At 35.8% G+C, this 24,544-nt stretch overlaps 1 protein-coding gene across 2 annotated transcripts in view; it reads right to left on the reverse strand.

The window, feature by feature from the left end:
* The window catches only part of ADGRB3 (adhesion G protein-coupled receptor B3), a 682,014-nt gene that overhangs the window by 334,097 nt on the left and 323,373 nt on the right, over positions 1 to 24,544 (reverse strand). For both annotated transcript variants that reach the window (XM_012752559.2, XM_012752558.3), the window contains 2 exons: positions 15,293 to 15,361; positions 10,692 to 10,800 (listed from right to left, as the gene is read on the reverse strand). In XM_012752559.2, the coding sequence (XP_012608013.2) occupies positions 10,692 to 10,800; positions 15,293 to 15,361 (178 nt within the window). The remainder of the gene's footprint in view (positions 1 to 10,691; positions 10,801 to 15,292; positions 15,362 to 24,544) is intronic.

Consider the following 24,544-nt stretch of genomic DNA (forward strand, 5'->3'; position numbering starts at 1 on the left):
CAAACAGTGCTTTCTACATTAAGGTCCAAGGTTGTAACTATGATAGTAGTATTAACACAAATTACATTTTTTTAAGCTGTAGAGATAAAAATGTTTTGCAAAAGTCTTTCCAACTTGGAAAATAAACTTTTTTATATATTCTTATTTTTTAACTTTTATTTAAAGAATAAAAATAGTTTTAATAAGTAGAATGGAGCTGACTAGTTTCTTGTTGGACTTGGTTGAGCCTTAAGAATTCTTCTATTCTTGAGGCTCTATGTATGACTTTACAAATAGAAGAAAAAAACACAAAAATGGGAGGGAAAGTAGGATTTACTTCATTTGTTAGCTGGCAGCTCACTCTGAGTTACAGCTTTACAAGTCATTTTAAATGATCAATTTCATTCTGGCTTTTTCCCAAAGATTTGAATGGTGGGATGATGACAGGATGCTAACGGCTTCTAAGGATAAAATTGCTGAATCTCCCTTCTCCCTGAGAACAGTAAAAATGAATTGGGCTTACATTGTAGGAGTAAGGATTTGTCTTGAACTTAGGGAAGAAAATACATTTTTTTTTTTTTTTTTTTTTGGAAAAGAAAAGGCTTGCTTTGAACTCTAAACTTTAGAGACATCTACATAGGCACCAAAGTAAATTTTTGACATAAATCTTACTCTGTAGTTGGATTCTTAAAGATGCAGTGGAAACATTTCCTTGAACCCTCTCTTTCTTCCATGCCCTATTTCTAACCATTAATAAACTCTGGCAGGTCAACTGTCAAAATATCTCCACCATCAGACCTTTTCTTACTATTAATATTTCCAGTGTCGCCTGGTCTAAACCTCTGTGTTCTCTCTAGCCTCTAGCCTACTGCAATAAACACAGCACTGATCTCTCTGTAGTCATTCATACCTCTAGCCTATTATTCTACACTACATAGTCAGAATGTTCTCTTTAAAACATAAATATAAGAGTACAGTCATGCACTATGTAATGATGTTTTGCTCAAACAACAAACTGTCTAAATGATGGTGATCTCATAAAATTACAACCCAACTGAGAAATCCTTACTGTCTAGTATTTACTATACATTTTATTGTTCTTTTAGAGTACCCTGCTTATTAAAAAGTTTTTAAAAAGTTACCTGTAAAATAGCCTTAGGCAGGTCCTTTGGGAAGTGTTCCAGAAGAAGACATTGTTATCACAGGAGATGACAGCTCCATTCATGATATTGCCCCCAAAGACCTTCCAATAAGTGGGACAAGATGTAAAGGTGGAAGACAGTGATATTGATGATCCTGACTCTGTAGGCCTAGGCTAATGTATGTGTTTGTGTCTAGTTTTTTTTTTTTTTTTTAACAAAAACATTTGAAAAGTTAAAAAAACATAAAGAATACTAAAATGGAAAAAAAAGTATAGAATAAAGACATAAAGAAAATATTTTGTACAGCTGTACCATGTGATTGTGTTTTATGCTAAGTGTTATTAGAAAAGAGTCAAAAAGTTAAAAATAATTAAAAAGTAGCAGTAAAGTAGGGTAATTTATTGTTGAAGAAAGAAAAAATATTTTTTATAGACCTGGAGTAGCCTATGTGTATAGCATTTATAAAGTCTGCAGCAATACACAGTAATCATGAGGCCTTCACATTCACTCACCACTCACTCCCTGACTCACCCAAGGCAACTTCCATCTGGCAAGCTCCATTCATGTTAAGTACCCCCTATGGGTATACCATTTTTGATCTTTTATACCACATTTTTACTGTATATTTTCTATGTTTAGATAAGTTTAGATACACGAATGCTTACAGTTGTGTTACAGTTGCCTACAGTATTTGATACAGTAATATACTGTACAGGTTTGTAGCTTAGGTGGAATAGGCTATACCATATAGCCTACATGTGTTCTACTGTGTATTGTCTAGGTTTGTTAAGTACACTCTGTGATGTTTGCACAACAAAATTGCCTAAAGATGCATTTCTCAGGACACATCTCTGTCGATAAGTAACACATGACTGTATGCTTTTCTTCTGCTCAAACCCTCCAGTGGTTTTTCATCCTGCTAAGATCTCAAATGCCTTTCACAGTCTCACTTCCCACTCCCTCTCTGTCTTCATCTCCTCCCTCAGCCACTCCAGCACCACTGGCTTCCTCCAGTTCCTCCAAAATCAGAAGCACCTGGGTGCATGTATGTACTTATAGCTCCTTCTGCCAAAGTGTTCTATCCCTACATATCACTGCATTTCATTTTCTAAAGGCTCAGGTCTGCATTCAAATTTCACTTCACTGACGTGACGCCTTCCCTGACTATCCTCCCTGAAATGACCCTCCTCTCTTAACTCTCCGTCCCCTCATCCTGTTGGATTGCTTTATTTCTCTTCATAGCAATTACAACCATCGGGCATGTTAGATGGCATCTGTTTGACATCTGTCTATCTACAATGAAACATAAGTTCCACAAGAACAAGAGGTTCATCTAATTTGTTCACTGAGAAATCCTCAGAACTTAGAACAGAACATGGCACATATTTACTGAATGAATATCTGAGACCTCATAAAGCCAGTGAAATCCATGAACCATTACCAATCTATCATACCAACATCAGGGAGCACCTTAACCTGGGGGTCTCAACTGGGTGGAAGAAAGCCCATTCATATCCCTGAGTAGTTTATCTCACCTGCCTCTAGAAGGGTCTGGCATGGCCTTCCACCACAACCTCCTCAAGGCTTCCACTCCCAGCCATATGGAATAAGTAGATCATAGTGAAAACCATGAGACAATCCTTATTAAATGAGAAATAATCAAAGAACTCAGTGCTGCACATCATTCTCAGTCCATTTGAACTATTTATTTTCTCAAGAAAACCATTATGCTAGTACAACAAAGAAATAGGTTTTTTAGATTTTTTTCTTTCTGACCTACAGAAAAGCACACACTAGCTTCAGGTGTCTAGCAGGAGGGGTAAAGAGCCGGGAGGCAAAGGCAGAACCTATTAATAACATTTTTAGGTTTGAGTCTAGCTTACTGAACCAACGTGAGGTGCTACAAATAAAAATGATGTTAAATTGTGTATTTTGGGGGTTTGGTGTCAACTGACTCAAAGTGTCTTATTTTTAAAGAAATAAAGTTAAGCAAGAGATGGAGATGTGTGAATTACAAAACTAAGCAGTGACAGAAAGGAAAATAAACCTAGAAAGAGAAGCCGCTCCATTTTATAACGACATCATCAGATTGAAAGTTGTTTTCTCAAGTGAAGAATAAGATATTCTACCAAAGAAATGATTAAGTTTACCAGTGAATGCAAGAAATGACATACATTTGATGTTGATGAAAAGGCACTGTGGAGAGAAAAAGGAGATCTCAAAATTGTACTGTTCTATTATTCAGACTGAATTTGGATTCAATTTCAGAAAATATCAAGTATGAATATTTTTTCTAAAAGCTCAATGTTTCATATTTCTAAACCAAAAAAAGACCGTGATATCTAGCTTGGCAAAGAAAAATATCTTAATTTTAATGTTCTCAACGCACTGGCCTCATTGATTTATTGGAGCAGAACTAAAGCTATATTTTCAAGAATCTTACATCTCTCAGGGTTTATATATAACAACAACTTTTGAAATTCCTTATAAATAATAATTATAATATTCATGATTTGGAGATATTATCAGTATAAAAATATTCCCTTTTTATTTGATATTTTCTCCTTCACGTAATTTCCAAGGAACAGTTGTGAGACAGCTGTAAGTGGGTGTAGCAACATTTATCTGTGCAAAGTAAATCCATGGAGATAACTACATCAATATGTTAGAAGTGCAATCCATTGATGAAAATTTAGATCCTGTTCACTGTGTCTGTACTTTTACCTGAGAATTTTCATGTTATACCATCGATAATCATGTAAGGTTGTTCTTAACTCTAATACACTGACCTCTTTTAGCAATTGGTATTATTACTTTTGCTTTTTGTTTTGTTTTGTTTTGTTTTGAGACAGAGTCTCACTCTGTTGCCTGGGCTAGAGTGCCGTGGTGTCAGCCTAACTCACAGCAACCTCAAACTCCTGGGCTCAAGCAATCCTCCTGCCTCAGCCTCCCAAGTACCTGGGACTACAGGCACTTGACACCATGCCTGGCTAATTTTTTGTTGTTTTGCTTCTATTTTTAGTTACCCAGCTAATTTTTTTTTCTATTTTTACTAGAGATTGGGTCTCACTCTTGCTCAGGCTGGTCTTGAACTCTTGAACTCAAGCGATCCTCCTGCCTCGGCCTCCCAGAGTGCTAGGAAAACAAGCGTGAGCAACCTTGCTGACCTAAGTATTCCTTTCGAAATGTTCTCTCCCTCCTATTAATTATATGACACAGATTTTATACAGCCCTGTCATGGAACTCCTTATACCTCCTACCTCTAACCATTCTTACTGGGACACCTGCCCTGATTATTTCTTTCTAATGTAGGTACCACTTTATGTTTCTTCTCTCTTATTACTGTATTAATAATTGAAAAACCTGTTATGGCTTCAACTGACACTTTTATGAACTTGATCACCAAGTGTGTATTTATAGATTCGACTTCTCTAACAAAATGCAAGATCTTATTTTATTTTTTTTCACATGGGGGCTATACTTGTCTAAATATTAATATGTGAAAGATACTATCAAATGTTTGTGGAACAAATAAAATCTCAATCCCTCCATTATCTGCCACACTCCAGGAATCCTATCAATTCTAGCCTCAGAGTCTCAAATTCATACCCACAGCTCGGTTTCTATTCTTACTACCACTAATTCCTGTCTTCATTATCTCCTGCATAGATTACTGTAAAAAGCCTTCTAACTATATTCAGACTAACTACATTTATAGTCTTTCCCAATTTCAATAAATTCTGATTTTGGCTGTAACACGTGCCCTACCAAAGCACAACTTTCATCAGGTCAAGTTTCAGTGACTCCCTATTTATCTTTAGAATTCAGAACTATGTCTCAATATGCCTCTCCAATTTTACTTCACTTCCTTTACTTCTATACATATGTGTTTTTATCAAAATAGACCACTTATCCCCTAAATACAATCTCCACTTTGACAGTTCTATACCATCTTTGCTAAAAGAATGTTCTGGAATATAATCATCTATTTGCTTCATGCTGAATTGTCAACAATCCAGCCATCCTTCAAATTCTACATTAAATGCTTCCTTCTCTAAGAAATTTTTTTTTATCCTTCCACAGAACCACCTCTGCAATAAATCACTAATATATGGTTTATATGTCACATACGAAAGTGTACTTGGTATTTATTTATTTATTTATGTAATTCTTTTACATCTACAAGTGGGCTGAAATCTTCCTGCAGGCTAGAAGATCAGTCATTTATTTTAATGATCTGAATCACTTAGCAAAGGCTTTGCTTATAGTAAGAGATAAATTCTTTTTGTTTTTAACTTTACATTAAAATTAATGGGCTAGTAACATACAACACATCACTAATCTTTCTTGCACTTAGTTCAGTAAATGCAATTCCAGTTCTAAATTCAAAGTGGAAATAATTAATTTCTGAAGAATAGGCTACTCTTATCAATGAAAAATACAAATATAAGATGCTACATGAACTTATTGTGGAAAATACATAATTGAAAATAAAATATAAAATACTCCACTGCAACTTTAGACAAATTTTTAAAGCAATAGAGATCCATTCACTTGCCAGATCAACCTAATCATGTCAGATCTCATACATTCTACTGTCTTTGGAATTGCAAACAGCTGGGCATCAAGTAATGTACATCTGTCCTTGTCATTGCTTCATGTTCTTTATTTTATATTATTGCCTCAAAAAACTCCAAATATTTATAGGTCCTTTAATTTTATGTTATATCATAGTGAATATGGTATTAAACATAAAAATGTTAAAGGAATGGACAGTTTCAAGAAAGAAAGAGTGGTTAGCAAAGCACAGAGGATGTGAAAAATAGGAGGAGGTTTAATTTGGCAATTGACAGTTTCCAGAAGGCTTTTCCAATAGGAGTTTCAGGAAAATAAGAGAAATGTTGAAATGCAAAGGACTGAAAAGAAAATGTTTGGAGAGAAAGTACAGAAAGCAAGTTTAAATAACTCCCTCGAAGGATATTTTTGGTGGAGACAAAGAACTTTTTAAAAAGAACTCATATTAGATCAGGTGGGGTAGTTTACACCTGTAATCCCAGCACTTTGGTAGGCCAAGGCCAGCCAAAAGATCACTTAAGGCTAAGAGTTCCAGACCAAGGGCCTGGAGAATACAGCAAGATGCCATCTCTCCAAAACAGAAAAACAACAACAAAAAAGAAAAAAGAAAATAAAGAAATAGCTGGGCATTGTTGTGGTGGGCCCCTGTAGTCCTAGCTACTCGGAGGCTGAGTCAGGAGAATCACTTGAGCCCAAGAGTTTGAGGTTGCAGTGAGCTGTGATCGCACCACCACGCTCTAACCTGAGCAATAGAGCAAGACCTTGTCCCTTAAAGAAAACACCAAAAAGCCCTCTTATATTAAATAATATAAAGATATAATTGACAATAATAATTAAAAAAAATATTATTGATGCATTGGAAAGTCACATTTTTTCCCTAAAGCAAATCTTCTTATCTGTGCAGTAGAACATTTAGAATATAATTTTACAATAAAAAAGCACACTGACAATTTGAAATCTCTTTGTATCATATCAATTTTGTATAAACTACTTAGCAGAGTAGTCTTAGTAAGTGCTCATTAGCTCATGTATTATTGATTTTGATGTGTCTATTGTAAATGTGACATGCATTTGTGAATATGAAAAATAAATATTCCATTGAAGCTTCATTATTTTATAGATGCATTGGCTTAACATCTTTGTAGAACTATTTTTTTCCAGACTTGTAGTAAACTTTTTGAGATCATATATCTTTTAAGAAATAGATCAAAGCTATGGACACGCTCAATACAAAAATGTATATGCAAGCATATATACCAAAATGTTCACAGATTTTGTATCGTATAAAAGCATTTCATTTATCAAAAGCTGATACAGGTGCAGACATTTTTCAGATAAAAGAAGCTTCAAGCCTTTTCATTTGAACTATTTTTGAAGAAAATCTTTCTAAAATACATGATCCCTTCTTCTGCCATCTTAATCAGATTATAGAAACTATTACCTTGATGAATTAAGGCCAAGATTTTAAACATAAACTATTGTCTTCAGTCTTAGAAGTAATACTCTCAAAAGTAAGGCATGAGGAGTCATTGATTCCCACAATATGGACTCCAGACTCTGCTGCCTTCTTTCAGTTCTTCTTCATCCTTATTTCCTAGCATTTCACATATTGTATTTTACATATATGCGCCTCTAATAGCACTGTCTCTGCTTCCGACTCATTCTGTCTAATCCAGTAACTACAAAACAGAAATGCTAAAACTAAAAGTTAAAATAAGCTATTAATGAGGATCTGAGACTTATTAAATTGCATGGTCCTTTGGACATTTATGTTTGCCCATTCAACTTTCTTTATTTCTTCAGGAATTTATTATCTATAGTCCAGAAAACTGAAGTGGCTATCCATAGTCTCTATGAAAAAATAATTTATGATCCCTCTAAAATACATTATGATCTTTTGAAGTTCTATAAGTAGTCTTACTCCAACATACTATGAAGAAAATGGCCATAAGGAATAGGAAACCATTTTTAGTTAACTAGTCTCTATTCATTTTTCACATGTATCCATACATTCTTGCATACATGTCTGTGTTCAGTATCATGATCATGATGTTGGATAATTAATACTTGAACTTTTAATGTAAGATGAGTGAGTGCCAACTCACACGTCTTACAATTTGTTATTATAAAATATTCTCTATGCATGTTCTCACTCAAAAACATTGAAAATATCAACAAAACAGTATAATTATGTATTACATATAGTATCAAATTAGATAACATGAAGAGTATTAATAGTGATTATTATTCATGTCACTTAATTTGAAACTAGTAGATACACTTTTGGAAAACTTCTAAATATTATGGAATATAGCCTTCAGTTTGAGTCACCAATGTGACTCAAGTCACACAATGTCAGTCTCTCGGCTAGTATGAGGAAATCAATGATAAAAAAAGATATCTTTTGGATATTCAGCCTAATAATGTTTGGGATTTTTATGCATAGAACATAACTTCTTAATATGGATAATTGATGATACATAAATTATCAAAGGCCTTATGTAAGATTGAAGATAATATAGAATGATATTGACTTTATTTGCAGTATTAAACTGCTTTGAGTTATGTTTAAGTTAATGAGTTATTCTTAAAGTTGAATGATATTAAAGGAAGAAGGCAAACTTGGATAACACTGCAGAAAATTAATATACAAAATTTTCAAATATACAATCTTGGTAAGTCAAAAGAAACGTACACACGCTAGCCTGTCTCAAAAAAAAAAAAGAAAAAAAAAGGTACAGATGAATAAATGATCACAATTTATGGACATTTATAAAATTTATATAACAAATAATACAAGTGCTACAGAGAACAGAGAATTTGATATGCTGTTATTCTGATACAACCTACTTCAAATCCAAATTTAAATTCACTAGACTCTGAGATTGGCTTTTTAAAATAGTTTTTCTCAAAATACATTCTGAATAAATGCCATGTAGTGACCTGATAATACTTTTAATTAGCAATGACTTTTAGAATTAGATGTTAACATTTACAAAAAGGACAAGAAAACAATAGTTCTTTGTTTTTCTATCCCAGTTTTACTTGTAAATTACTTTGCCAATTTTCCAGTCTGGCATAGCACCCTTCAAAACTCCTTCCCCATCCACCACCGAAGTCACATGGTCCTTAGGACAATTATTCCAGCTTTAATGACTAGCATCCCCAGAATCTCTCTAGATTCTTCCTTCCACATGTCCTAAAACTCATAGCCCAATTTGTCCAGACCTTCTTTCCTTTTTCTGCCCCATCATTTTTTTCTTTGTTTTTCCAGACAAGTTATCTCCCAGTTGCCCAGGCTAGAGTGCAGTGGCATTATCATAGCTCACTGCAACCTCACAAACTCCTGGGCTCAAGCGATGTCCCTGGCTTAGCTCCCCAAGCAGTTGGTACTACAGGCACGTGCCATGATGCCTGGAAATTTATTTATATTTTTAATTTTTTGTAGAGATGAGGTCATGATATGTTGCCCAGGCTGTTCTTGAACTGCTGGCCTACACGGATTATCCTACATCAGTCTCCCAAAGTGCTGGGATTATAAGCATAAGCCATGACACCTTGCCTAAGCCATTTTTATAATGGATATTTAATTTGGATTTTCTCTGATTTCATCCTTTAACAAAGATACGACTTTTGTCTTTGTTTTTTTTTTTTTTTTTTTTTAATTTCATTGTTCACAGGAAGGGATAGCTCACCCCATTACAGAACTGGCACAAACTGCTGGATACTCTCTCTGGGAAAAAGTCTGGGCCCTGCAGCTTGTTCAGAAGGTGCATTAAGGTGTCATTCTAACTGGTAGGGTCTTGTGCTACATGAACAGGGTATGTGGGCAGGAAAATGTCTCCAGACTTTTGAGGACTCCGCTTCACAGAGTTTCCTCAAGTGAAGAATATTACCAGTAGTTAGCTATAACTTACTGTAACCTGCAGTCACTCTGGTAGAAGATAGCCAAGGATCAAATGAGTCCCTGTAGGACTTAAGGACCTTCATAAGAAATCAAGTGTAAAATGAACCACTAAAAGCCTTAATCATAAAAAAAAATTATGTTCTGTACATGTTCAATCTTCCTAGTTAATTCCCCCACCAAAGAAGGGCTCTTCCTAATTCAAAAACTAAAGCTTAAACATCTGTGAATAAGAATATGGGGTAAAATATATTTATTTAACGCATTACTATCTATAGGTCAGTGGTTTTTATGTGACGACTGTTACAGCATGACAAATGAAAGAAAATCTTTCTGAATCACACTAACATGAGAGGAAGCTTTAAAGAAATGAGAAAATCACAAACCTATATCGATTCAATGTGTATAATCAAGAAAACTACTTCTTTGCCCTTGTCAATTTTTTAAGTACAAAGAAAACTGTGTCATTTGATTAATATAATGGTTGTTGCATTAGGGAATCCACTACAGAGGGACCTAAGAGACCCACTGTGTATTGGAAGGTATTCAGCAAAATTGCAATGGCAGCAGTAGTGCTACCATTGGAGGAATTCTGAAATGCTCTACAAACATACAGATCCAACACCTGCTTAGAACACATCTAGTGAGAAAATAACTCAGTGTCCTCAAGAACAATATATGGGAGATAATAAAGACTCAATTTTTTTGAGAATCAGTAGTACCTATATATATTGAAAATTAGATTAGATAGCAATGAGCATTTGGCAAATGGAAAAAGAAGTACATATTATCCCTTATGTATACATATGCAGATATACCCAAGTAGGCCTATAGGCATTCAAACAAATGCATGAAGATGAATGCAAATATATACGTGTGTATATATGTGTGTGTGTGAATATGTATGTGTGTACATATGTATGTGATAAACATGTGGTTGGACCCATCTAAAACTCAGACACCAAGTCTCCATAACATATTTACTCACATATACCTGAACAATGGGTGTCACACTTGGATATGTGTGGTGCAGATACTTGCAATTTTTTTTAAATTTCAGAAAGATTTTGGGAAAAATTCCTATTTCTTACCTACATTTCCAGTCATTAGGTATGAATTCTGAAAGTCCATCATTCCCATTCCAACAATGTGTATAAAATCTTCAATCACCTGCATTAACTCTATGGAGCCTGGATAAATCTAGAAATATAAGCAAAAGTTAGATGCAATAAAAAGTCTATACATATAATGGAATTTAAAAACATGAATAATGAGGCCACAATGAGCTCTATTTTATTTAAAGAAATTTCTGCTACTGGCAATGGCTGTGTATTTTTAATCAATAGTTGACAATGATACCAGTTGACAATGATACCACACAGCAAGAACATTGGAAGTGATATGATGTAGTGATAAATCCCCCATAAATCCAAGGCAACTCAGAATATCCAATGGATTGTCTAATCAGAAGTAGAACGTCTTTACTTTTGATGAATTCTTTCTGTCCCTTAAATATAACATAAAACTAACACTGAAATTGGGCTCTTTACATTTTTAGCTTAGCACCTATAAGAGCAACACAGCAAGAAAAATCAATTATTATCATCATCATGAGGATATTTACAACCAATTAAATCCATTGAATAATAAAGAAATATCTTGAGAGAAATATTTATTTTTAATAATTATAATAATCCCTGTATGAATAGCATTAGCAATAATTTTAGGATTATAATAACAGGTCTAGTGTGAGTACTTTACATGTACAAATATAAAACAAAACTATGGGTCTATTATCCATATTTTAGACAAGAAGCAGCAGAATCCCAAGGAGGTTAAATAATACACCTGAGGCCATATTTTATCTTTCCTGGTGACTGAGGCAGTATCTATCTGTCTGTCTGTCTATCTATCTATCTATCTATCTATCTATCTATCTATCTATCTATCTATCTATCCATCCTTTCATCCATCTATCCATCCATCCATCTGCCTACCTACCTATCTAACCACCTACCTACAGGGTATCTGCCTCCATGGCCAAAGTATTTGTTCCAAAATCATGACACCTCACACAGGACAAGTACAAATGGCTGAGTTGCTTTCTTAAACACAGCCTGGTTCTGGCAATAGCTCACAGTGTGTAAAACGTGAAAGGTGAAGGCCACTTAAAAGGTCACATGAATTTTACTATGTGTAACCCATAAAGCTTATAAAGTCAGTCTGCATTATATAGCCACATTAGAGCAGAAAATCGTCTGTAATTAAGGTTAATTTCTTCATGCCATTCAGCACTGCTGCAGCTTCTAGCCATGAAAAATTAAGTGGATTAGCGAGTTCTAGCAGCTTTGTATTTGCAAAGGCTAGTGAGGAAGAGACACTGACTAGCGGAAAAGCATGCAGTTTGAGTAGGAAGAAGATAGGTTTAGTAGGGCAGGCAGAAGGCACAATGTGCATTTTTTATAGGGGCTTGTGGCTGTGCCCATCTACAAATCAAATCAGACACTGAGGATCCGCAATATATTTACTCACATACACTTGAAGACATGAAGAATGGATATTACGCTTAGAAATGTATAACAGAGATAGCTGCAATTTTTTTTAATTTCAGAAAGATTTGAGAGATAAATCCTGTTTCTTACCTATATTTTCAGTCATTAAATATGAATTCTAAAAGTTCATCATCCCCCTTCCAATAATGTACATAAAATTTCTGTTGGTACTAAAGCTTCCTGCAACTACTGTATTTTTCTTGTCTATCCTTGTGTAGGTGTGCGTATGTATGAGTATGTGTGGTGTGAGGACAAATACAAATTAAAATAGGCTTAATGTTTCCTTTTGAAAATAAGAGAAGAGCTTCCCTTCTTCCCCGATTTTGTTCCTCTCTCCCTTTTCTTAGTGTATTTATGTATACTTTGCAAAACTAGTAATTGTAAGTTTTCCTGTCTCTTTCAAATGCACCTGAATCGTTAAAAGTCAAATAAGCTGCTATCAGCTGAAAGATCCAGGAATGTCTCTCTTTGAAAGGTAAACATGAAGGAAGATGGTACTGTTCTGTCAGGTTCTATGGAAGGGTAGGAACCTAAATTCGGCAGCCACTTAAGCCCTGCTGCAAGTTGCAAAATTATCTCCAGTTATAAAGATATAAGAAGCTTATTTTTCCTTTAAATACAGCCAATGAACTAACAATATAGTCACTAATACCATACACTAATACATACACTAATACTAACAATATGGTCGTAAATACCAAGTGAATTTAGGATGAACCAGGTGTGACACATAGTACTGTCAAGTCTTCTCTTGAAGAAACACGAGACAGGGTGTACATGCTTGGTTACATAAAAGGCTGAGGTTTCTCTCTGTCTTTGCAAATCTCTTGGTGGATTTCCTATTATACACATTGCATTCTGGTTTGCAGTTTAGTCAGTAATGAAAGCATTTTCTTTCTTTTCCACCTTTGTGGACAGTTTTTTTTAGGATGGTGGAGGATTTTGTTTTTAATTATATTTTCCCAACAGTAGTCAAATGTTATAGAACAGGGTCAGCAAACTTTTTCTGCTTGTAAACAGTAAATATTTGAGGCTCTGTAGGACATGAGGTCTCTCTTGGAAGAACTAAACTCTGTCCTTATTGCGCCAAAGCAGCCATAGAAAAAATAACCACGCCATACATGAATGGGCGTGGTTATATTCCAAAATATTATTAATGAAAAAGCATCATGCTGGATTTCACTTCGGCTGTAGTTCACTCCCTTCTGCTCTAATAGACACATGAATATTTAATATAACAAAAAATATAGAATATATGACCAATATGGTTTGTCTGAGGGACTGATTTGGACTTGTCAACTCTAACCATGGTTGTGGTGTGTAAAATAGTGCTATATAAAGTGTCAATTTTTTTTTTTACTTTAAGATACTACTTTTTTAATAGGATGTTTTATCTAAACATACTTTTATCCTTCATAACTGGGGCTGATGGGTAACTAACAAATTCTGAAATGACACTTTTTATTCAAGAGTAAATTTTTTTGTTTGCAGAAACCTTCTGACGTCAATAGCCACTATTTTATTCAGTGAGTTTCCAAATTCACACAGAATTTATATTTACTTTTGTTGAGCTATTCTTCTAAAATAAAATAAGGAGACTCACAAGGATTATTTTGGTAGATTTTTAAATAGCCCTTATTTCCAAGAAGTCCGCCCTTTGTGTCACAAACTTGGAGACCCATTTACCACATAACTGCAATACAACACCGCCTTTTAGTAAAAGCTACAAAATACATTTTTCAAATTTCAAATAGTTATTTTAAAAATAGCATTAAGGAACATCACTCTTGAAAAAATATTTTAAACAAAAGAATATAGCTAACTCAAAATTGCAAGCAAATAGGTGGATGATGGATTCAGGATTTTCCATTGACAAGAAGTTCTGCTACCATTCATTATTTGTTAAAGTTGGGAATCTTGCAATAAATAACACCATTTGATGAATTGCAGTCTTGTTTTAAATAGGGTATTATACATTTGCTCTAAATATATCCATAATTAATAGTCTCCAGCATTCTAGAAAGATGTGTTTAGCCTCTGCAGCTGTATTCTAAGGAAAGACACCATTTGCTTACAGTGAGTGACTGAGGCTGTCCTCTAGAAGAAAGCCAAGGACAAATACAATATATAATTCAAACTTGTAGGAAAAAATAGACTCAGAGTCTTAAACTAAGGGGTGATGTTTTTGTCTTACTATGGCCAGAGAAGCACAGAATTTGCACCCAATAATGAGGTAGGCCCACACCAGACTATTTTTAGGGCTCCTTTCATAATAGGAATAAAAGGCACACTTTACTCTTGAAGCCGAGAATATGATTACAAAGGGGGGAAAAAAAGGATAGATGGTTCACCTTCACCTGAACCTTAGTAAATATAAATTCTTTTTTTCAAGATTGCCACATTCTCTTGGGGATTTTTAACAAGGGTCAGGTTGAAAACTAAAGGAAATTTAACATTTAGTTAAATTAAATTTCCATAGGATTTTTAATAACATGATTAACTCACTTTTCCCGTAATTCTGAAAAACAAAGTTACTAACTATATGTCAGTTAGTATAGCATAAATAAAAATGCAAGGCATTTAAAAACAGTAACTAAAGCAATAAGGCCACCTGCTACACTGATAAGGCATAACAGAAAGAGGACAAAATACCAGAAAACTTTTTTTATGAGACCAAATTTTTACAGTTCTTAGCTTTGAATAAAATTGCATATCTGTAGATATGATCCAGATTATATGTAGCATTGTAGTAAATGCAAATGATTTTACTGGTCAATACCCTGTAGCTTCATTTGAGATATGTGCTTTTAGATTTGCTGTTTCTCCCGTAGTCTGGAGATAGGAAAGGAATGTATCTGTAAGGTATATAGTTATTATGTATTAATTCCTTAATTCCTTAAAGTTTTAAATTACTTGCTCAGTTGTTTTTCACATGTGTAAACATTATTCCTTCCATAGACTGATATAAAAAAGATAATTTGTTTTCTCTAAAACAAATAGGTTACTAGAATATAACCTAGACTGCCTTTTTAAAATCCCTCTTTATATTCTTGAAATAGCAGGCCATTAATTTCTTAACATATGTCTTGCACTTTATTTAGTCAACTTTATTTTGAGTTCTGAAATATCTCCAACCTTACCTGTTGTGCATCTTCCCATTTTTCTTTGTTTTCTTCATCTAGAAGGTTGCTAACTATTTGAAAGAAGTTCTGTAAATTAAATTAGATAAAAGATTTAACATTACATGAGAGAATATAATTTTCAACAACATCTATTTGTGTAGACTATGTGGTAAATGCATAAACATTGCAATATTGCTTTATGACCCTAACGTGTTATTCTAGAAGATGAGAACGCTTTTTCAACACCATAACTCCAGGATTTTTATGTAACTTCATTTCTATACCCTCAGAAGTCAGAATAAGTGGAACACTTCTACTCAGAAATATTTGTTCAATATAGTATCCATATTCTACTCTGTAAAGCCATTGCATAATTATTCGGTACTAGTAATATCACTCCTGTATTAAAAGTCACCTGTATTTGTCTTATTACAAGTTTTCCTGTTCATTGTGATCTGTGAGTGCTACTTACACTGTAGTTTCAGAGGCGCTGTAGCAAGATCATGCTGAGGCAAAACAGGCTTTCTCAGTTGGGATCCTGATCTGCCCTTCCTCGCCATTGTACTTTTACAACTACTTATTGCAAATAATAAACCGCATTTTCTAAGTTCCTGACATACAGCTTATGATAAGTACTCAGTAAATCTTAGCTATTTTCAAATTATTGCTCCTTACTCATTTGCCCTTTGCCAACAAATCAACATGGAGAAACGAATAGACAGGTAACATGTTCCTACTATTAAAGTTCCAAATCTGGCCATCATTCTCACCCCCAATTGCTGAAGACCTATTGGCTTTATATTCTCCTACCAGTACCCAAATGATTTTTTTGGTTTTCCCTTTCTATGCAGACAGGAACATTGTGATGTTCATTTTTCATTCACCACGGACACAAGTGACAAAGAGCAGGGCTCTGTTCAGTTCAGCTCGGTTAGTTCTCATTTCACACATGAAGGATTTTTATCAGAAAAAGACTTTTCTGTCCTCTCTTACTACATTGTGCTATCAAAGCACAAGAGCCAGGAGAGGAAAACTAGGGTACCTGTTGAAGACAAGCAGTGACTTGGGGTCACAAGAGACCTAAGAAGTGTAAAGTGGAGGCATGACATTTGTCTTAAACTGCCCAGATGGTGGTTGCTTGGTTGAGACCTCAGAATCCATCTCTTCTAACTGGCTTGTAGGTAACTTAGCAGGGGCGCTGTTTCATACTGATACATTAGCTTAGACTAGGACTCCCTTGAGGGCAGAAATAATCATAATTTGTTAGTCTCGTCTGTCTTCCTCCCTATCTAGCTTCTTAAAACAGGCATTTGTGTTAATTTCAAACAAATTCACCTGGGTGTTTTTAGATGCAAAACAAAGCTGCTTCATTTCCTCTTCTCTTGTGGTTTGAAGCTGTTAGTTATCTATATTTAATTGCCCTATTTGTGCTATTTATTTTAATAGTTCCTGGCAATCACATGGTGGAAACATGGTTAGAGTCATAACCTCTATAAAAGTTGCAAAATATTTTATGCAACTCTTGAAAAAACTGCAAGTCTGTTTTAGACCCGTTTTCAAATTCATTTAACCTTGTGGTACTACCAGCCATTTTTTTCCACTTAAAATTTCCTGCTTGGAGTGTTAACATTTTAAAGGCTTAGTCCATTGAGCTGTATCTCTACCTATGGGCAGAAAGAATTAACCTTCAGAGTTCTCCAATTGCCTATGGCTGGTTAACTCAGTAGGGGACATAGTGCTAATGAGGCAAAAGTTGCAGGTTTTATCCCTGCACATACTGGTTAGCTGTGCTGAGGTCCATGACCTCGGTCAGCATCCTAACCCCTGTCAGCTTTCGGACAAAATGCACACTGCTGCTAACAAGAGACACCAAGAGAATGGGAAATGATGTACGTAACCATTTCTCCATCTCTGAGAAAACATTTCACAAAGCTTGTTTCACTGACAGAGGGTCATTGACTCCTTGCTGTACATGAAGGCCATTGCATACATATAATTCCTCTATGAAAATAATAAATTCAGAATTCAAATAATCACCAAAAAGCATGTATTAAAAAAACACAAATTATTGTATGTTAAACTAACCAAACATAGAGTATAGAATTTGTACTATTCTCTAAGGCCAATAAATGGGACTTTATTATCTGGTTGATGAGATTTTGGAATAATCAGTAGTCCCCTGACTAACACAGTCCATGTAGGGGCACAGTGATCTGAGGCTGTGGAGGGGGCATTTATGGGAGACCAAGTCTTTCTTGTTCATCAGTGTATCCTCAGCACATAAAATGCCTTGCCCATAGCAGATATTTTCACAAATTCCTTAATCAGGGGAAATAATGAAGTTACAAAGTCAGTACACTTTGGGTTTTCTAACAAGACTCACCACTCTTTCTTTGAGTTGACCTTGATATAACTTGTGTCACATACGATACAAAATATATGTTAATAACATATAAATGATATATAAAAATATATGATATATAAAAAATAATATATAAATGATATATAAAAATAATATATAAAAATGATATATAATAAAATATTATCTATATATACATAAATTCACTTTGACATCTGCTAAATGATCTGCCTAATAGAATACAAGCAAACTGAACAATATTTTGAAAAAGAGATTCATTACATTTGAGGCCACTTGATTGAATTTTTGAACAAAGTATGAAGTTGCTTCCACAGCAGCAGAGCTACTACTTGCTAGAGTTCCTTAAGAACTCTGCCAGTGGTGATGTTATCTCTCTTTTGATGATTTATGGATCAGGTCATTTATCTCAGTCTTAAATGCATCATACGGTACATTTTTGGAGGGGGATGTTTAATCAGCCCCTTGACCTAAGCTAATTTGAAAATTGAGTGCTCTTGGCAGACTCTGAGCTGTTTCTAGCTTGAATTAGGCAGACTAGGTTTAAACTTTTCTCCATCAATTATTAACTGTGTGGTTCTGGGCAAATGTTGTCTACCTATGCCTTATGTCTCTAATCTATAAGACAGGAATAATAGTAGCTACCCAGAAGAGCTGTTGTGAAGCTTGTAGCTAATTCTTAACACAGTACCTGATGCATGGTAAGTGTTTAATATACAAAGGCTTTATGATTTTATTCCCTTTATGTTATGTATTTTTTTATGCCTGGGTGCCTGATTTGTATTCATACCCACATTATGGTAAATATGCAGCTATAATGCTGATATAGAATTTTACAACAAGTGATGCTCTCCTATCCTCTTTAATGCCTCTTCCTCTCTCAGTAATATGTACAATGTAGGACTGATTCACCACTAACTCTAGGGCCTGTAATTGGTTCAGCAGGAATCTATCCTTTCTAAGAATGTGCTGTGCTATGAGGGATTTTCTGTGTAGTTACCATTAGTCACCTACTATGTGAGAGCCACTGTGACAAATAGGTAGGGGACACAAAGGTCAAAGAGGCATGGCTCTTTGTTTTTTCTTCACAGGAAGCATTACAAAAAGAAGCGTAGTGAAGGTATGTTATAAAAAGAGGTACAAAGGCTTCTGTGACATTCAAAGTACAGGTCCTAGACATGGCAATGTAAGACAGAAAGAATGTTTTATTTTGTAGAAATCAGTAAATAATTGTTTTACTTCTGATAGGCTTACACCTGGTGGATTTCTTGTGGATTATATATAATTATACATATACACCCTAAAGTATGTCTCAGTATTTAGCTTTTGGCAAATTACTCATGGAAATAGAGTTGTAGATTAGACTAGTGATTTGAGCTATCTGGGCCACAGAAAATATACTCTCTTCCATCTTAATCAGCAGCAAAGTGCTTGCACAGCAAGGGACAAAGACAAGCTGTAAGGGGCATGATTTAGTAATGGTGATCCAAAGGTTTGAAAGAATGATGGTAAACCTGAGTAGAAATATAGAGGAAACCATGAGAATCTTAAAGGCCAAATAAGGAAGCAGGGATAAGCCATTAGGATAAGAATGCATAGCATAGGATAGATCATTGGTCCTCAATCTAGAGATCACGTGATGGCTGCAAGGCCATGCATGGTCCAGCCTCTTCCTGTCTCACCAACTTTATCTTATGCTATTCTGGCCCAGACTCTCCATACTCCCGGTTCATCAGACTGCTTCGTGCATCCCAAACTCATTTCTGCCCTGCCTGTAGACCTGTATACATGCAGTTCCCTTTCTTGGACTGCTATATTTGCCTTCTTCACTCAGATAACCATTTCTTATCCTTCATGTCCAGATTTATATGCACTTTTCTCCTAAAAGGCCTTATTAGATCACTCTCCCACTAAGTATACAGGGTCTGCATATTTTCTTTTTTCTCCTTGTGCTGTGTAACCTTCTTTTGAAGTATATCATATTTTAAAACCTTGATTTATTTATATGATGATTGGTTTAGGGCTTTTTCCCCTACCAGATTATAATCTAGTTGGTATTATTCTATTTTTTTCACTTTTGTGCCCCCAGGACATGGCATAAGGCACAACAGCATGTAAATACTCAAAACATTTAAAGTCAATGGGCTGTGTACCTATTGTGTATAAGGCGGTAGGCTAGGCATTGATGGAATTTAAAAAAATACACACAAAAACAATAAATTGTTTCACCTACTGTGCTGCCTCCTTTCTAATTCTACATCCTCCTTTACTAGCGACACCTCTGATGCCCCCAAAGCTCTCAATATGTACAGGGAACAAGATATAGCACTTATGTTTACAGATAAGAAAACTGTATCTTGGGTAAATCTGGAATCGATCTCTTCTTTTTTTCAACAGCATTTGAAGTCTCAAGGTCATCCTTGAGCATAGATATATAGTTTTGAGAAGTTGTAGGACTACAAGAAGCCGCTGTGGATGTTCAACTTTCGTCCTTAGATTCGCATGCAGCAGCCATGAAGAAAAGGGGCCCCTCCTTTACAAACCCAGCTCATTCTTTGCAAAATACAGGGAACACTCCCTATGCATCACCACCCCACCCCATCCCTGGCAAAGTGCACCTGGTAGTATATGTGCTATTTTTTTCAGTAAAAGAAGGAGAGTCACAAACACATAACCCAGGCAGCAAAATGAAGGGAGTTTTTGGCAAGGAAGAAGAGTGGAGAAAAGGACCTCCCTAGGAAAGCTTCATCAATAGCTCAAAATTGCAATTAAGAAGGCTCAAAGGAGAGCATTAGATATGGGGATGGAAAGGTGAGGAAAACATGGAAAATACTTAAAAAGCAGAAACGTATTTCTCTATTCAAGTAGTGGTTACTGAAGACCTTATCTATATCTGGCACTGTCCTGAGTGCTGAGAATATTACAGTGAGCAAAACCTGAGGGTTCCTGCCCTCAAGAAATTTACACTCCAGTGGGTGAAAAGAGTCAGTAAATAAGTAAATAAGTTTAAAAAGATGATTCGAGATAGTAATCGCAATGATGTTAATGTGTTCCCTCCAAAATTCAGGTGTTGCCATAATTGATGGTATTATGTTAAGAGATGGGGGCTTTAAGAGATGATTAGGTCATGAGAACTCCTCCCTAGGGAATGAGACGAAGGCCCTTATAAAAGAGGCTTCCCACAGAGTTTGGCTAGCATGTTCCTCTGCCTTCCCCAACGTGAGACGCTTGGAGTTTCGCTGCATCTCCCCACTTGGAGGATGCAGCAAGAAGGCGCCATCTTGGGAGCATAAAGCAGCCCTCACTAGACAACGGAACTTGCCAGTGCCTTGATCTTGGACTTTGTAGCCTCCAGAACTATGAGAAAATAAATACATTTTTATTCATTATAAATTACCCAGTCTCACGTATTTTGTTATAGCATAACAAATGGACTAAGATAGTGACACACAAATAAAATAGGTTATAGAAATAAACTGACTGGGTCAGGGTGATGTGTATGTGTGTGACTGAGAGAGAGAGAGAGTGTGTGTAGATTAGATGGTCAGCAGGGAAGAGCCTTCTAAGGAAGTAGTACTTGAGCTGAGGCTGTAATGATGAGAAGGAGAAAGCCATGAGAAGAAGAGAGTTCCAGAAAAAAAAAAAAAAAAAAAGGAAGAGAATGTATAAATTCCCTGGGTAAAGAACAGTCTGAACAAGTTTGAGAAACAGCAAGAAAGACAGTGCACCTGGAGTGGTCTTGAACAGGAGTATGGGTGGGGTGCAGAGGGAGAATATTCATATAGGGTGAAAAAGATAGGTGTCAGCTAAAGAGGGGCTTTGATCCCACAATGGTTATATGACATGAGTTTCCTTAAAAATAAAAGTCTAGCTTTGGCTGCTGAGTGTCAGGAATAAAGTGTAGAAGAGCAAGAGTAAAAACAGAAAAATCAGTTTGTTTTAATTATGGAGGCCAGAGATGATGGTAGCTTGGTTTAGGGAACCAGCATGTTGTGATTACAGATTGCACAGGAGGGGAAGGGTAGAATGAAAGATCAGTATTGGGTTCCTAGCTTTGGTAGTTTAGGATGATGAGGCAGTTGGCTATCATCACCTTGTGAATACCACACAAGAAACAGCAGTGTTGAGAAGAGACACAGTGAGCTTAGTTTTGTTCAAGTTAAGCACAAGTATACAATGTGGCTAAGAGAAGAGGCCCAGGGGGCAGGTTTAATTATAAGCCTAAAGCTCAAAAGGTAGAAAATTTTTAAATAATTAGTCCTGGTCAAAAACTGGAGCATTTTGAGATTAAGAAAATAATATTGCAAGGAATAGAGTTGAATGGAATGCAGTCAAGGTCAAAACACTGAAGATAAACTCAATAGGAAGAGGAATAAGTAAGAGAAATGAGGAGGCAGGAAAAGAAGTAGGAAACTGGTGACAGAATAATATAAATTCCAAAGAAGACTCTTCTTGCTGAGATTAATCCAGAGGAGATAAACCATTCCTTTAATTAAGTGAAAATACAAAGAAAGATATAGGGCAGCAGGTCTCATTGTTTATAGGGCAGCATGTCTCATTGTTGTTTTTGTTTTGTTTTTTTGTTTTTTTTGTTGTTTTTTTTTTAGCTTTAATGCACTTGGCTGATGACTTTTGCATGTGTGATATATAAAACCATGAACACATCTCTAATATAGATTGAAGCATGGATCACAGGTTCCCTGTGATATGACTGTATGACTGTGACTCTACTTTTCAGTTTCCCATTCAAGGAAGTATACAGAAACTGAGTAAGGGCAACATTATTATACAAATCATCTTCAGTTGGCGCTCATGTATCTGTTTTTCTTAAAACTAAACAATCCCTAATGAATACTGTAACTACTTGTTTGTAGCCAGTGAGTAAGCAAAAGGATGAAGAGATCTTTTCTAGAGAACATCTATTCAAGTACCATATCAACTAGCCACTGGCAATTGAAATCTATCAAGGATTCAGGAAGGCACACGACTATAATACCACGTTCTCTAGCAGGTTTCAGGGACCAAGAGGAACCCCTATGATTCAGAGACAAGAATCGTAGCCACTGAAAACTAGAAGACAAAAAGCAGGGGCTCCTATGAAAGACTAGGGTGTCAAGGTCAGGAGTGGAGTCTGAGGCAGGCGAGATGATCAGACCTGATAGCTAGCTGTGGTCAGAGGGCCTGTGACGACAGAGCTGGACTCTCCCTGCTTGCCACTGCAATCTGCCAGACCTAAAGGAATGTGAGAATGGATAATTGAAACTAATATCCCCTAATAGTCACTAGTTTAGGGGGAAAAAAAACAGAGTCTTTAGGGACACCTTGTTTTTTAATTCTTCTTTTAGCTCTGACTCATTTTGAAAGCTACATAATAACATTGTTCCAGGAATCACTGGCTGTCTTTCATGATAATATCATTTTTCTGCTATGATGTAAGAGAGTTTGACCTGTACAGTTTCAGAATAGCTCAGATGGACTTTTTTTTTTTTTTCCACATAATGCTACCAGTGTCTTTACACTGACTTTAGGATCAAGGACTCCAGGAAGCAGTAGCAGAATGAGTCTGCTTTGAGGTATAATGGATGGGATGAGGCTAAGTGGAAAGAATAAGCCATCCAATCTTCAGTGCTTTGGGGCATGAGCTCAGTGCTGCTTTCCAGTTCTCATTTAAAAATGAAAGGTAAAAGAGTTAGTGACACTAATATGATTAAATATGAGTATTCCCCCGGAAGTATCCTGGTAGAGCAGCCAATGTTATAAAAGCATCATAACTCAGTGTATTTCTTCATTGAGGAATGAGGTAAGGACTGGTCTCTCAAGTTTGGGCCAGACTGGGTGATAGACCTGAGGGCCACCATATGAAAGAAACATGCACATATCACTTTTTTACCCCGTTGCAATACTGAAGGCAGCAGTCACAGAAGGTTCTGTCTTGGGGCAAGATGCCTGGCACATACTTCCTTAATAAAGGAAAATTCTCACAGTCCTTCAGGATTCCCTATCATGGGCTGAACCTCCCTTCCCCCAAATCTGTATGTTGAAGCCCCAACACCCAGTAGCTTAGATGTGACTGGAGACAGAGATGTTAAAGAGGAAATTAAGTTAAAAAGAGGACATTAGGGTGGTTCCTAATTCTATCTGATTGATGTTTCTATAAGAAGAGGAGATTAGTCTGGTTGTGGTGGCTCATGCCTATAATCCCAGCAGTTTGGAAGGCCTGGGCAAGAGGATCACTTGAGCCCAAGAGTCTTAGGTTGCAGTGAGCTATGATGAAGCCATTGCACTCTAGCCTGATAACCTAAGCAATACAGAGAGACTCTGTATCAAAAAAAAAAAGAAAGAAAAAAAAAAGGAAAAAAAAAGAGGAGATTAGAACTCACAGAGAGACATCAGGGATGTGCATGCAGAGAGAAAAAAGATCATGTGAAGATACAGAGAGAAGGTGGCCATCTGCAAATCAAGGAGAGAAGCCTCAGGGAGAAACTGAACCTGCCACAAGCTTGATATTGGACTTCTCACCTCCTGAACCGTGAGATAATAAATTTCTATCATTAAGCCACTCAGTATGTGGTACTTGTTATGGCAGCCCTAGCAAACAAATTTACATTCTCCAATAACAATTTTTTAAACCAGAAAAATATTTGACAATAAATGGAATTACAATAGAAAACCACCTATACATTTTGCTAATGCAAATCTCAATATTTTCTCGACTCTGAAGGAAATGAATAGGATATTCTGAAAGAGTAAAAGTACCAATGTCAGGTTTTATTATATTTCTTTTAACTCAATCAAAATTATTTATTATATTGCATGGTAGTTACTAATTGATAGGTTGTCCTATACATATTCTTAAAACTCCTTTGCCTCCCTCCCTCTTCCTGCCAGATTGT

Source organism: Microcebus murinus, chromosome 5 (genome assembly GCF_040939455.1).
Source record: "Microcebus murinus isolate Inina chromosome 5, M.murinus_Inina_mat1.0, whole genome shotgun sequence".
Taxonomy (NCBI): domain Eukaryota; kingdom Metazoa; phylum Chordata; class Mammalia; order Primates; family Cheirogaleidae; genus Microcebus; species Microcebus murinus.